Source organism: Myotis nattereri (genome assembly GCF_964212035.1).
Source record: "Myotis nattereri genome assembly, chromosome: 7".
Lineage (NCBI taxonomy): Eukaryota > Metazoa > Chordata > Mammalia > Chiroptera > Vespertilionidae > Myotis > Myotis nattereri.
The window spans coordinates 93,522,167-93,537,414 of record NC_138082.1 but is presented as its reverse complement, the minus strand read 5'-3'; the positions used below and the strand labels follow the sequence as shown (position 1 = coordinate 93,537,414).

Below are 15,248 nucleotides of genomic sequence, written 5' to 3'. Positions count from 1 at the left end.
CATGGTGGTGAGAAATGAAAATTAGTTTTTAAAATTACTTAGGACATTTAATGAAGTCAGAAAATATACTGTGTCTGGCACATAGCAAACACTCACATTTGTAGTGATTAATATTATTGCTCTGGCCAAGGCTGGGATGTTACGTTTGTGTAAATTATTCTTTACTGTGGACATTGTCAGGCATTACAAATGGAGCAGAGGGGTGCGATGTCTGCTGACAGCGGCAGGGCCCCGGCTGCCACTTTGTGAGCCCAGGGGCCCCTGCACGGTGCAGTTTGACGATAAACTCCCGCAATCCCGTTTCCAGCTTCAGCCTCTGGCCGATTTTGTTTCCCCTCTTGTACTATTTTGAAGCGAATCCCAGACAAATATTGTTTCATCTGAAAATATTAATTTTTAAAAAAGTTTTGCTATGCCAGTCAAATCAGTCAGCTCCCAGAACTCCGGCCAAATCAGATGGAGAGGCAGGGGCAGGGGCAGGGGGAGGGGGAGGGGCAGGGGGAGGGGCAGGAGCAGGGGCAGGGGCAGGGGCAGGGGCAGGGGGAGGGGCAGGGGGAGGGGCAGGAGCAGGGGCAGGGGGAGGGGCAGGGGCAGGGGGAGGGGCAGGAGGAGGGGCAGGAGCAGGGGAAGGGGCAGGGGCAGGGGCAGGGGGAGGGGCAGGGGGAGGGGCAGGAGCAGGGGAAGGGGCAGGGGCAGGGGCAGGGGCAGGGGCAGGGGCAAGGACAGGGGCAGTCTGACTGACTGGCTGAGTGTCCATGCAAAAGGTGGGAGTCTGGTACTCCACCCTCCTTTTAGGCACTGAGTGCTGGGGGTGAAGGTGATGCTGTGAGCCTCGCAGCCAGCCATGGCCTCTGCCCCCAGTCTAGGGGCAGATTGGCAAAGCCTGAGGGAGGTCAGAGTGAGACAGACCACTGAGCCAGCATGAGTGGGCCAGGGAGACTGAGGCAGAGAGCTGAACCAGCCGGCAGAGCAATGCCCAGCAGATGCAGGAGGCCCCTCCCTAGAGGTAACATCGAGGCCTCAGTGTACTTCCATTCCAGATGCAGAAAAACAGCAAAACCAGGTGAGTGACAGCAGGACCAGCTGTGCTGACTGAGGACCCCCTGCCCTCGCACTGACCCCCCGGTGGAGACCATGCCCTGGGGAGCCCACCTGGAAACGATGAGTATTCTATGAAGACCCTCCCCTGGGACCTCCCCTAAGATTCCCGCCTGCAAGAGAGAGATAAAAGCCTCAAGACAAAGGACCCAGAGCTCTCCCCAGGGACAGCACCCACCTTTCCTTCCCGCATCTCCCCCACAGGTGAACATCTCCTAAACTCTAGGGGACCTCACGAGGCTTGCAGCCAGGGCAGCAACGGACAACAGCAGCGCATCACAGGCTAATCCCTGAGCTTCTTCCCAAGGCCCCCTCTTCTCAGACTTCCTGGAGACCGAGGGCAGCCCAGCCTGGTCGCCCTGTTGCTTCTTCTATGCTAAGCCCTCCCTGTCCCACTGTCCGGGCTTTCTAAATGCTGCCTCGCAGTCACCTGGACTCCGGTTGTGAAATCTTTCCCGCATGAAGTCTAGGCCCACACGCTACTGGCCGGCCCCAGGCAGACCCGCTCAGGCCCGGCCCCTTTCTGGCACAAGAACACAAGCTCCTGGCACAGAAACCCTCTCCCTGGGGAAGTGGACATCACCCCCCGTTTCCTTTCCAGAGCCCAGGGTCTCGGTCCCCTGCTTGATGGTTGCGTGTCCCTGGAAAGGGGTCTCACCCTCCCTGGCTGTAGGTTTCCAACAGTAGAACAGGAATAGCATGTCTGTCAGAGAGTTGCTGGCAACATGAAGCATGAGAGCCTGTGCTACCGGATTCGTTCTGGTGCTGCTCCAACCTCTCCTCCCCTGAGAGCTTGACTGGTCTGCCCCTCCACCTCCCGCCTGGGTCCCGTCTCTCTCTTCTATTTTCCTGCAGTGCTTTTCGGCAAAGCTCCTATGACCTGCTGGAAACACCTGCTTATTTATTGTCTGCCTGTCTGTCTCCCTTCTCCAAGATGGAAGCTCCTTGAGGCAGGGACTGTGACCCTTTCCTTGCTGTGGTCTCCCCACCCTAGGATGGGGAGGCATAGGTGGAGCACAACAGCACCTCTGATGAGTGAGTGCATGAATGAGTAGTGAATGAATGAGTGAGGGAATGAGTGAGTGAGTGAGTGAGTGAGTGAAAGACCACTAGAGCACCAGGCAATGTGTCTTGGAGCCAAGTCCCCCTCCACCTTGCTGTCCCCTCGCACTCCCTTGCCTGGGTGCCAGAGGGCCTGTGCAGGAAGCAGAGGTGGGCAACGACTCTCTGAATCAGGTCGGGTCCTGGACTGGAGGGACACATCCCTTCTGAGCCCAGTGCCTGGAGGGCTACCGCCTGGAGCCGCTGCTGCCCTGTGCTCACCTGAGGCCTGCCCTGAGTTGTTCTGTTGTTTTTAGTGAGACCTCACCTGTTTGACCACAGCCCCAAATGCCTATACTACATTCCATTCCTCAATGAGCCATCCCATCCGTCCTATGTCCTGTCTCAGGAAATAGTCGCTGGGGGTGGGGACACTCTAGGCCCTGGAGATGCCCTGGGAGAGCAGGTTCTGGAGAAAGGAAAAGGAAGGAAGGAAGGAAGGAAAGGAGGGAGGAAAGAAAGAAAGAAGGAAGGGAGGAAGAGAGGGAGGGAGGGAGGGAGGGAGAAAGACAGGCAGGTAGACAGGCTTGGAAGGACTTAGGGCAGAGGGGCAGCAGGGGCCAGATGCCTGAGGGCTCATGGGCTTTGGGGGAGGATGTCTGCAGCTGAATGGAGCCCCAAGTCACACACTGTCTGTGGGAGAGGGTCCTTTACAAGACGCTCAGAGGAGTGCCTGGCCCTCTGGCCTGTCCCAGGAACGCGGCGGCCGCCCACCTGATAATGCAGCACTGGTCCCTCTTGTTCCTCTTCATGTTGAAGTAGCAGCTGTTGGCGATGGCGAAGACATGCGGCGGCAGCTCGCCCATGTGGCAGCTGTAGTACAGCTGCACCTGCTCCCGCGTGTAGAGGGGCAGCAACTGGAACGGGTTCACGGCCACCAGGATGGAGCCCATGTATGTCTGGGGAAGGAGCAGGAGGTCAGTGCTCTCCGCCCGAGGGCTAGCACTGCGGGGCCCTGACCCGGCCTGGGAGTAGCTGGCTCTGGGGGGCAGGGGGGAGGGTGTGGCGAGGAGGGGTCTGATTCTGGCCAGGAAACAAGACACTCAGCTGCTCAGTCCTTCCTCTGAAGAGGCAGGTGCTCACGGTGAGCAGTGAGCGAGGGCTCCCAGGCGGGCGCATTCACAGGAGGGCTGAGTGAGGCGGCCACTGTTAACGTTTACCGCCCTACTGGGTAGTTAGAAGCTGGGTAAAGACGGGCTGGACGTATGAGGTAGTGTCCCGTCTCCCACAGGGCCCCTGTGAGGCGGTCCGCCATGTCAGCCCCCACTAATCCCTGCGACCCGTTAAGGACCACTTGCTCATGTGCAACCCCAAGAGCCCTACCCGCCCCCTGGGGGTGGGACAGGGCAGCTGCCTCTACAAGTCACATGACCATCCCGTCTTAGCCTTTGTTTTAGGAACGGAGAGGCTAAGCCAGCCCCCTGTGAGGACGGTGACAGCCAGAGGGAAGGCAGCTCGCCCCTGCTCTCAGACCAGGAGCTCCCACATATCTTCAGGCAGAGGGGCTCAAGAGCCCCGTGCCCCGCCCCAGGACCACCTCCTGGTCTTTGTTCGGCCCTCTCCCATTCATGGCCCTGCTCCCTCCCCACTCTTCTGGGCATCCCAGAAGAAGAGCCCAGTGAGCCACATCTCCCTGTGACAGGCCAGGGGTGCAGGGACGTCCCGGCCACGCCCACTCAGGCAGGGCTGGCGTGGATTTGGGACGCTGCTGGTCCTGGGAAAGCCTGCCCTGCTGGGTGGACCTCTGTCCATGCCAGACCCGGGAAAAGGGCCTGCATCAGTGCACCCCTCCTGGTGTGACAAGCTCCCTGGACGGAAGCCAGGCTGGCCGCATGGACTGTCTGCACAGCCGAGGAGGGGCCTCACAGGCGACGGTGCCAGCCGTGACCTCGGCTCCCTGGGCCATGAGCAGACCTTCTGCTGCACCCATTGAGCTCCGCGGTGCCCTCAGAAACCTCATCACCATCTTGCAGTCAGGGAGCAGAGATGGGGAAGGTCATGTGCCTGCCCCGGCCGCAGGGTGCAGACCTGGGCCGTGGGGATGGACCCGGCTGTGTCTCTCTCCGCCCGGAAGCCAGCACGTGGGGACGGAGCCCGTGGGGAGCCCGCGCGGCTTGGGGACTCACGTAGATCTTGTGCTGCTGGTAGCGGATCAGGAGGTTGTGCACCATGCCCGCCTCATTCAGGTCCCCCAGGTGGATCATGTCGTCCACACCCTCGGCCGAGTTGGGGTGCATGGGACTGAGGGTGCCGAGGTTCTCTGCTTGGACCCAGTGTTCCTGGAAGGAAGGGCAGACCACCCTGAGGCACCCTCCGCGTGGCCACGACCTGTCCACCTTCTCAGCCGGCCAGCCGCCTCGCCACTGGCTCCCGCAGGTCAGCCTGTCGTCCAGGCCAGGAAACACCTGGGACCGCACCAGGTCAGCCTGGCTGGGGCCCGCGGGCCTGGGGCAGGGTCAGTGTGCAGCTGGGGCTAGGGGTGAGTTTCGGACCAGGGTCAGAGCAGCTGTGATTGGGTGACGGCAGGCGGCAGCGGGGAGCCTCACAGATTGCTGGAATAACTGCGAGTGAAAGTGCTGTTCACTTCATAACGTCATCTTGCAAACAGAGAGGTAACGGCTAACACGCGACCCGCTTCCCTAGGAGGGGCCACAGGGATCTGCTGGGAAGCCACGCTCCCGCCACCCGCCCCATGGAGGCTGCGGATTCAGCTCCCCATCTTTCCAGCTCAGCGCCCCTGCCGCCCTCCTCTCCACCACAGCCTGGCCCACTTCTTCCTGCTCCCTAATTGTCCTGGTTTTCCATCTGCCAACCACCTCCCACTTTTCCATTATAGAACCGTCCGGAGCCAGCCCAGCCCGGTCCCGTGGGTGGCGGGCTCCCCGCAGGCTTCCCGCCACCCAGGCCTCACTTGGACTCTGGAACTTCCAACGAGGAGAGGGGCTCAGAGCCGGGCAGCCCTGAGAGGGAGAGCAGGGCACACTGACCTTGCCCTCGTCATCTTCAACCAAGGTCCGGCCAGGCTTTGTTTCTTTGATGACGCCCCCGATGGCAATGCTGGTTTTGCTGGCAGAGGTGGGGTTCAGCCACACATGGTCACCCTAGAAGGAGGGAGAGCGCTGTGGCTGGGCCCTGCCCCACCTTCCCTTCTGCTCAAGACTTCCCTGCCTGGGGTGTCCCCTCCATGAGCGCTCCCAGGCGGCTGGGGCTGTCTCCCCTGCACCCTCCTGCTCCTCCCCCTCGCCCGCCCTCCCCTCCTGGTCACTCAGGCCAGGACGGTGGCGGAAGTGCGGCAGAAGTGTCCCTGGCCAGCTGGGTTCTGAGAGAAGGACAAGCAGGTTTGCAGGACGCAGGCTTCGCCCTGGGAGCAGCCGGGAAGCACCAAGCCCATTGGCTCGGGGAAGTGAAGACGAAAACCTCACTCGGTTTCTGCTGGCCTGCAACACGGCCTTGGCCCACACACACCGCCCTGTGAGCCACAAAAGCTCACCCCTTCAAAGAAGAGGAATGCAAAGGGACAGCAGAGGTCTGCCTGCAAGGACGCTGACATCCACAAGGAGGGATGGAGCAGGTGCGTCACACCAGGAAAAACGAAGGAGCAAACAGAACAGAACTGCCGCAGAGCAGCGGGGAGTTGTGACCAAGTAGCTCATTTGGATTTCCAAACACTTACTGGGGTGCAGACCAGCAGCAAAAACTGAGGCGGTGAGACAACTTAAAGGATAAAGCTTCGGCTGGCAGAGCCCAAGGCAGATGGAGGAAAAGAAGTAAACCCAGTCAGAAATGACAGCATTGGGAACACACCAGGGGACAGACCAGCACTGCGGAAGCGGTGACGCCACAGAAGACTGTGCAAACAAAAGCATAAAAGGAGCCACTCGACAAGGCAGGCGCGGCGTCCTGGAGGAGCGGCCTCCCCCATCTCACTGCCCGGCCTCTGGGTGGGAAAGCGGGCAGCGTGCCTGCGGGCGGCCCAGCAGCCTGGCAGCTGAAGAACTGTGTGCGGGACACCAGGGAGCAGACAGGAGGAGGCCCAGACTGAGCGTGAAACGGGGTCTAGAACCGGCGTCGCTCCCTGAGCGTCTGCGCACGGGAAAGCCTCCTGCCAGGCACGGAAAGGCCCTTCTCAGCAGTCCGCACGCCGGCCTGGGCTCCTGGTCAGAACACGCTCTGGGCTTCTGCCTGGATCAGTGCTTCCTGAATAGCTATTTTAAAAAATCTCAAATAACTGCTGTTGTGTTAACTTTGGCCTTTTGTTTTTAGGTTAACAAATTCTAAAGAAAGTGAAGTACTTAGCTATAAATTATAGAGCCCTTGTACCAGATCTGTGATGAGAGATAAAATCCTGACAAAGGAAATGAAGGAAGACCTACAAACGTGAAGAGACACATTGGCAGACTCAACACAGAGAAGATGTCAATTTTCCGGACCTAGAGTTTAAACACAACTCCTATCAAAACCCCAGCCTGATTTTTTTGGTAGACACAGATAAACAGTATATATGGAAAGGACTCTGACTACCTAAAATGCTTTAGGAAAATAAGAATAAATTAGGAAGGGTCCCTGTCCAGCTTATAATCTAGACACAGCAATCAAGACTGCTACAGTATTGGAGGGAGAGACACAAATAGAGAATCCAAAAATAGTGCCACCAGCCAGGGCAGCTGCTCTGACACAGGTGCAAAGGCAGCTCAGTGGAGGGGAGAACCTTCCACACAGCGAGCAGCCTCCACCCAGCAGACCTGCTCCTGGACCCAGCCTCACACTGCAGCTCAGAGTGGACTTACATGTGAAGCTGTGAAACGAAGCAGGAAGAGAGTTCATGGCAACGATGGAATAAGATGGAAATCATCATGATAAATGCAATTACTTAAACATACCAATTAATCTGCACCAATAGAAAAGCTTTCTTCTCTCAATGTAATTGTTCCCCTCTCATAAACACCCTGGCCTTGGGCTCCTAATCAGAACACTGTTTGGGCTTCTGCCCGAATCAGTGCTTCCTGAACAGCTATTCTTATTGATCTCAATAAAGGCTTGTTTTGTCTCACTTTGGCCTTCTATTTTTAGGTTAACAACAGGAACAAGAAAAGTGAGCAAAATGACAAAGAAATTTTTAAAAGATTAGGATCAGGAAGAAAAGAATAGATATGGGAGACAGCAAAAATACAGGTAATTGGAGTGCCTAAAGAAAAAAACTAGAAAAAGAAAGAGAAAGATTATTTAAAGATATAATTTAAGAAAACTTTCCAGAAATTAAAGCCTTGAATCTACAGATTGAAAACAAACCAGCTACCAGGAAATAATGACAAAGAAAAATAAATTGAGACATATACTAATAACGGTTATTTGACTTTAGAAATAAAGAAATAATTTTGGGGGGAGGGTAGGCAGATGAGAAGATCAGTTCATGTATAAGGAGAAAATTTAGGACAAATTCAGATCCTATATGAGGGCCAAGTAACTGCTTCAAAGATCTCAAGAAAAGAGCAATCCACCGGTTAGAATGGCTGCTGTCAACAGCCCAGAAAACAACGCGCATCGGTAAGGATGTGGAGAAAGTGGGACCGTGGTGCTCTGGTGGTGGGAACGACATTGGTGCCATTACTGGGGAACACGGTACGGAGGGCTCCTTAAATAACCAAAATAGAGCTACCTCGTGATCCAGCAATTCCACTTTTAGGAGTGTATCCAAAAGATTTCAAAACAGGATCTCAATTAATAGTTGTCACCCATGTTCACTGTGGCCTTATCATTCACAATAGTCAATAAGTGGGAGCAACCAAATGTTCCTTGACAGTTTGCACAGATAAGCCACATGGCATGTACACATAGTGTGACATCACGCAGGCTTAGAAAGGCGTTCCTGTCAGATGCTGCAGTGTGGGTGGGTCTCAAGGACATTATGCCAAGCAAAATAAGCCAGTCACAAAAGGAAAAATACTGTATGATTCCACTCGTTTGGAGCTTCTACAGGAGTCACCATCATGGAAACAGAAAACAGGTAGGGCTGAGGGGGGACAGTAGGTGCAATGGGTATTGCGGTTCAATTTTGCAAGATGAAGAAGTTCTTAGATCTGTTGCACAATGTGAATGTACTCAAATCCCATCTTTTTTTTAAAATATATTTTATTGATTTTTTACAGAGAGGATGGGAGAGGGATAGAGAGTCAGAAACATCAATGAGAGAGAAACATTGATCAGCTGCCACCTGCACGCTCCCCACTGGGGACGTGCCCGCAACCGAGGTACATGCCTTTGACCGGAATCGAACCTGGGACCCTTGAGTCTGCAGGCTGATGCTCTATCCACTGAGCCAAACAGGTTAGGGCTCAAATCCCATCTTAATTAAACTAGAAAGTTCACTGGCCGAGGGGGTCCACTGCTAATTGCTTAAAAAACTCTTTCCATGAAGTAGTTATTGGGCGTGCTTGAATTTTTTTAATAATTGAGATTAAATATTAAAACCTTTTATGGACTGAACTGCATCACCCCCAAATCGATATGTTGGAGCCTTAACCTCTAATGTAACTGTATTTGGACACAGGGCCCTTAAAGAGGTAATTCAAGTTAAATGAGGTCAAAAGGAGGGCCCTAACCCAGTAGGATCAGGTCCTCATAAGAAGAGGAAGGGATACCAGATCTCTCTGTCTTCCTCCCTTTCTCTCTCTCTCTCTCTCTCTCTCTCTCTCTCTCTCTCTCCCTCTCTCTGAGCACACAGAAGGAAGGCCATGTCGCACAGGGAGGAGGCGGGAGTCTGCAGCCAGGTGGTGCGGTCTCCCCACACACCAGCCCTGGGTGTCCTGACCGCGCCCCTCCAGCCCCGGAGCCGTGAGGGACGGGTTCCTGTGGTCCAGGCTCCATTCCGCCCAGCAGGCTAATGAACAGACAGCCCCGAAGTCAGACACCTGCTTCTACCGCCGCCCCCCCCCCCCGCACCCCATTCCGTGAGGCTATGACCTTGGGCAGGTCGCGAGGCCTCTGAGCTTCAGGCTCCTGGCCTGCGAGGACCTGTGAGCGCGCCCACGGGCCGGGGCGTGGGCACGGGGAGGAGCCACTGGCACTGAGCGCGGCGGGCGCGGGGCGGGCGCGGGGGGCGCGGGGCGGGCGCGGGGGGCGCGGGGAAATGCGCTCAGCAAGGCCTCCCTCGAGCCGCCTCGGGGCGGCAGGAGGCGGTGCAGGCGCCCGTGCCGCTCCTCCCCGGGAGCTGGGGTGGAGGGGACAGGCCCCGGATCTAAACTCTGCTTGAAGTGAGCCCCGTGGCCAGCAGGGCCCGGGCCCACCGTTCCCGCGCCCGCCCGGGGGCCTGCGTCCCAGCTGCCGGCGCCTGGCCTTGGTGACGGGGTCGCCAGCAGCCGCGCCTTGAACCTGAACCTGAGACCGCGTGCTTCCCCCAAGCAGCTCCAGCGAGAACCGAAAACCGAGCGGCCGCCAGGGGGGACGGGGTCACTGAGGGCTCAGCCACAGGAGCCCCAGGCCCAGCGTGGGGGCTGCCTCTCGCAGCGCGTGGACCCCGCAGCCAAGACCCCCGCTGCTGCGGGGCTGTGTCCAGGAGGACATGGCAGACTCTGGCTCCCCGGTGGGGGGCTCTCCTCTGGGCTCCCCGCCCACCCAGGAGCCTCCCAGTGAGCCGGGCCTGCCCCAGCTCCCCCGCAGGGCGTGCCAGTGTCCCCAGCCCCCAGCTCCTCTCCCGGGGGCTCCTGCCTCCGGCAGCAGGCGGCCGGCTGGGCTGGCGGAGGCCCTGGCGGGAGGCCGGCGCTGCCCTCTCTCCGGCAGCTCTCTCAGCTGCGCCCGGACTCGTCCACACGTTAAGCCGGGATGTCAGCGAGGGATGACCAAGCACGCGAGGTCCGCTGAGGCCGCGGATGGCCTGTATCTCTCCCGGGCCTCATCGCCTCCCTTCTTTCCGGCAGAGAAATGACTCCCCACCACCGCCGGGGGGGGGGGGGGGGGGGGGGGAGCAGGTGAAATGCTTACCAGCCTGAAGGCCGACATCCTGCGACAGCCAGCGACAGCCCGCGACAGCCCGACAGAGCTCAAAGCCTGTGCAGAGAGAGGGCAGGTCATCAGTCCTCCGCCCCAACCGCCCTGCAGGACCCAGTGGTCTTCCGCCAGCGCCAGTGGGATGCCTGGCCGGGCCAGGGATCTGGGGCCTGGAGCCTGGAGCCTGGAGCCTGGGGCCTGGGGCCTGGGGCCTGGGGCCTGGAGCCTAGAGCCTGGAGCCTGGGGTCTGGGGCCTGGAGCCTGGGGCCTGGGGCCTGGAGCCTGGGGTCTGGGGCCTGGAGCCTGGAGCCTGGAGCCTGGGGTCTGGGGCCTGGTGCCTGGGGTCTGGGGTCTGGGGCCTGGTGCCTGGGGTCTGGGGCCTGGAGCCTGGGGCCTGGGGCCTGGGGCCTGGAGCCTGGGGTCTGGGGCCTGGAGCCTGGAGCCTGGGGTCTGGGGCCTGGTGCCTGGGGTCTGGGGTCTGGGGCCTGGGGCCCGGAGACTCCCACCTTGAGTGTGGACTTAATGATCCACTTCTGACAAATGTGATCAGGGTGGAGCGGTGACCACAGCTTCTAAGCTGGGAGTGACAGGCTCTGTGCTCCCTGCTCTCGCGCAGACGCCCCGGCTACCGTGTCTGAGGATCGGCAGCCCTAAGCAAAGGCCATGTGGTGAGGAACGAGGTCTCGAGTCCACAGCCAATGATCGCGATCTCCGAAGCAGATCGTCCAGCCCCAGGCAAGGGGTCATCACTGAAACTTGTTATGTCTGAATTTTACTCCCCCCACATTCCTGTGTTGAAGTCCTAACCCTTCGCTTGTCAGAATGGGACTGTATTTGGGGGCAAGGCCTTTAAAGAGGTGACGAAGTTAAAGCAAAGCTGCTAGGGTGGGTCCTAATACAACAGAAAAGGAAGAGGTACCAGAGGTGCGCACGCATAGAGGGGTGACCACATGCGCACAAAGCAGCCAGCGGGCAGCTGTCTGAAAGCCGGGAAGAGGCCTCCACAAAACAACCTCCCAGCACCTTGGCCTTGGCTTCCAGCTGCCGCACCCTCAGAACATAAGTTCCGCCCAAGCAAACTATACAAACCTCATGAGGGTCCCCGGCCCAGAAATGACAACTAAGCTGCTCTTAGATTTGTGACCCTCAGAAACTGTGTGAGAGAATAAATATTTGTAGTTTAAGCTGCAAAATGTTGGAGTAATTTGTGATGCAGCAATAAATAGCTAATACAGGTCTCACAACTTCATTCATCCTCACTCTTCTGGACTTTCCTCCCCGCAGAGAGATAAATTCAGGCCTTGTCTATTCTAAAATGAATTTTCTTGGCCTCATTGACACCTCCCAGTTACTGTCCTCCTCTTGTTTTTGCCCCAGAGCTGAGTTGCTTGAAAAAGTTGCCCAAGATCCAAGATGGTAGCAGGGTAGGTAGAAGCTACACTAACCCCTTCCCAGGATCAAACTGGAATTACAACTAAATTATATAAAAATCATCCTCAATAACCAACCGAAGACTAGCCGAAGAGAAGCCGCATAACCAGGGATTTACAGAAGTCACATCAAGATTGGCAGCAAGGGCTGGCCAGGCTCCACAGGCAGCGGCTGAGGGGCAGGAGGAATATCTCAGCTGAGGGGAGTTCCCCCTGAGAAGGGTGGGGCCTAAACCCCAACATGGGCTCCCCAACCCAGTGCATGAGAGCCAGGAAGAAGCAGCCACATGATATCCAGCTGTGAAAAGAAGCAGGGTTTCTGTCTGCCAGGTGGAGATGGCTAGAGACACAGGCACCCTCTTAAAGGGCCAGTGCACAAAATTCCATTCACAGCCACTCACCCTGGGCTTCAGCAGAAGGAGGGCAGAGCGGACTAGAGTTTCAGAAGAAGAGTCTGGGGTTTGTGGCCCTGGGGAGACAGCTGAAGGGTCAGCCACTCAGATCCATGTGGAGTCATTCCCTCACACCAGAGACACCATCCTTCCCGGGCAGAGCACTCCCATCCACAGGGCATCGGCATGGAGGGAAGCAATAGCCCCACCCCCCAGAATTTCTCTCACTTCACCCTGTGGACTTTACACCCTGCTGAGAAGTTCAGCCAGGAGCTCTTTCCATGACAGCCTAACAGGCAGCCAGCAGGTGGAGGCAGGTAGAGCCAGATCTCTGGGTGCTTTGGGTCTTTTGCTGAACAACCCTGAGCCCGGTGCTGGTAAAAGTCAGCCTTGGTGCACAGCTTGGTCCTTCCTGTGTGCACCCAGAGCCAGAAGAGGCAGCCACAAACTGTGGATCACTGATACCTCCACTCAGGTGCCCAGGGTCAGCCACAGGCAGCATATGACATTGGCTTGCATCAGAGTCCTTCCCAAGAGCCCCTGAACCAACACACCCAGTGGCTAGCTTCAGACAGTACAGAGCAGGACCCAGTAAGCTTCCCAAGCAGCACATCCACAGGGAGATCTCAGCAGGCACCATCCCTGATGAGGCGGATTCTGCTCCGTGTGGTCAGCACTTGCACAGCAGCTTGCCTGCCATGCTGGGGGTTAAGCCTCACAGTCAGCCAGCCTGAGGGTCAATCCCATGCACAAGTGGGCCAATAGCAATCAAGATGCAATTTTAACAGGAGGGCTCATATAACCCACACAAAGGACATCCTGAGAGCACCCAGCTCAGGAGATCAAGGAGACTGTTCCCCTGGATCCCACAGGACACCTACTACATAAGGCCACCCTACCATGACTGGGAGTCATAGCAGATCTACCTAATACATAGAAACAAACACAAAGAGACAGCCAAAATGGGGAGATAAAGAAACAGGCCCTAAATTAAAGAACAAGAGAATTCCCCAGAAAAAGAGCTAAATGAAATGAAGGAAAACAATTTATCAGATATAAATTTCAAAGTAATGGTTATAAGGATGCTTAACAGCTTAAAATGGACATCCTATCTAATAACAGAGAAACATGGTAATTAACCGTAACTTTGCTACCCTTCCCATTGGCTAATCAGTGAGATATGCAAATTAACTGCCAACCAAGATGGCGGCCGGCAGGGCAGCCAGGCAGCTGAAGTGAACAGGAGGCTTGCTTGCTCCAGTGACGGAGGAAGCCAATGTTCCACGCCTGCCGCTGCTGGCATCTGAGCTGCACTCTAAGTAACAATGTTGCAATTATAGAAGCTAAATAAACCCCAGAAACCAGCTTTCAGCCGTCAGAGCTGGCCAAGCTGGAGCTGCAACAGTGTTACAATTATAGAACCCAAACAAACCCAGATACCTGCTTTCAGCAGCCAAGGTCTCAGAGCTGGAGCTGAGCCTCAGAGCTAAAGCCAGCTCTCAGCTCCAGTGACAGCCATAGAAGGTAAATAAATCCCAGAATAAAAAAAAAAGTAAAAAAGGAAAGGTTGGGAGCTTCAGTCACCCACCAGCCTGAAAACGGCCCTCAGCCCCTCACCCAGACTGGCCAGGCACCCCAGTGGGGACCCCCACCCTGAAGGGGGTGTGACCAGCTGCAAACAGCCATCATCGCCTCATCCAGGCTGGCCAGGCACCCAAGCGGGAGCCCCACCCTGATCTGGGACATCCTTCAGGGCAAACCAGCCAGTCCCCACCCATGCACCAGGCCTCTATCCTATATAGTAAAAGGGTAATATGAAAACTGACCCTAACAGCAGAAAGACTGGGAATGACTGGTCACTATGACACATACTGACCACCAGGGGGCAGACGCTCAATGCAGGAGCTGCCCTCTGGTGGTCAGGTCGCTCTCACATGGGAGGAGCTCTGCTCAACCACAAGTCAGGCTGATGGCTGCCAGTACAGCGGTGGTGGTGGGAGCCTCTCCTGCCTCCTCAGCAGCGCTAAGGATGTTCGACTGCAGCTTAGGCCTGCTCCCCGCTGGCAAGTGGACATCCTCCGAGGGCTGCCGGGCTGCCAGAGGGATAGCTGATTGCCATCTTAGGCCCAATCCCCTGGGGAGTGGGCCTAAGCCAGCCGGTGGTCATCCCCTGAAGGGTCCCAGACTCCCCCCCGTGCCCCCCCTCCCACCCCACCGAGTGCACAAATTTTTGTGCACCGGGCCTCTAGTAGATATTATAAAAAAGGACAATAAATTAATAATACAATATCTGAAATGAAGAATACACTAGAAGGAATAAACAGTAGGTTGGATGAAGCAGAAGATCAAATTGGCAATTTGAAAGACAAAGTAGGGGGGAAACCCCCAATGAGAGCAGCAAAAAGAAAAAATATGTATATATGAATATTTTAAGGGACATTTGGGACAACATGAAGCATAACAATATCCACATCATAGGGGTACTAGAAAGGGAAAAGAGAGAACAAGAAATTAAGAACCTATTTGAAGAAATGACTGAAAACTTTCCTAACTCGGTGAAGAAAAAAGACACACAAGTCTAGGAAGTGTGGAGAGTCCCAAACAAGATCAACCCAAAGAAGCCCACACCAAGACATATCATAATGAAAATGGCAAAGATTAAAGACTAAGAGAGCATCTTAAAAGCTGCACGAGAAAGGCAGTTAGTTACCTACAAGGGAGCGCCCATAAGACTGTCAGCTGATTTTTCCATGGAAACATTTCATGCCAGAAGGGATTGGCATGAAAAATTCAAAGTGATAAAAAGCAAGGACCTACAACCAAGACTAGTTTACCCAGTAAGGCCATCATTTTTAAAAGGAGGAAAAATAAAGAGCTTCCCAGACCAAAAAAAAAAAAAGTTAAAGGAGTTTGTTACCACCAAACCAGTATTGTAAGAAATGTTAAAGAGCCTTCTAGAAGAAGATGAATAAATGGCAATAAATATGTTCCTATCATTAATCACTTTAAATGTACATGGCTTAAATGTTCCAATAAAAAAAAATCATATGGTAGCTGAATGGTTAAGAAAACAAGACCCTTGCCCTAACCAGTTTGGCTCAGTGAATAGAGTGTTGGCCTGCGGACGGAAGGGTCCCAGGTTCGATTCTGGTCAAGGGCATGTACCTTGGTTGCGGGCACATCCCCAGTAGGGGGTGTGCAGGAAGCAGCTGATCGATGTTTCTCTCTCATCGATGTTTCTAAC

The 15,248-nt window shown here is 55.6% G+C and overlaps 1 protein-coding gene across 1 annotated transcript in view; it reads right to left on the bottom strand.

Moving 5' to 3' along the window:
- Positions 1-10,194, bottom strand: part of MYO7B (myosin VIIB) — a gene marked incomplete at its 5' end in the record, with an annotated part of 71,711 nt that extends 61,517 nt beyond the window's left edge. Inside the window, 4 exons of the mRNA XM_081095342.1 lie at positions 2,914-3,098; positions 4,326-4,478; positions 5,187-5,300; positions 10,177-10,194. Of these exons, the coding sequence (XP_080951468.1) occupies positions 2,914-3,098; positions 4,326-4,478; positions 5,187-5,300; positions 10,177-10,194 (470 nt within the window). The remainder of the gene's footprint in view (positions 1-2,913; positions 3,099-4,325; positions 4,479-5,186; positions 5,301-10,176) is intronic.
- Between the last annotated feature and the right edge of the window lie 5,054 nt (positions 10,195-15,248).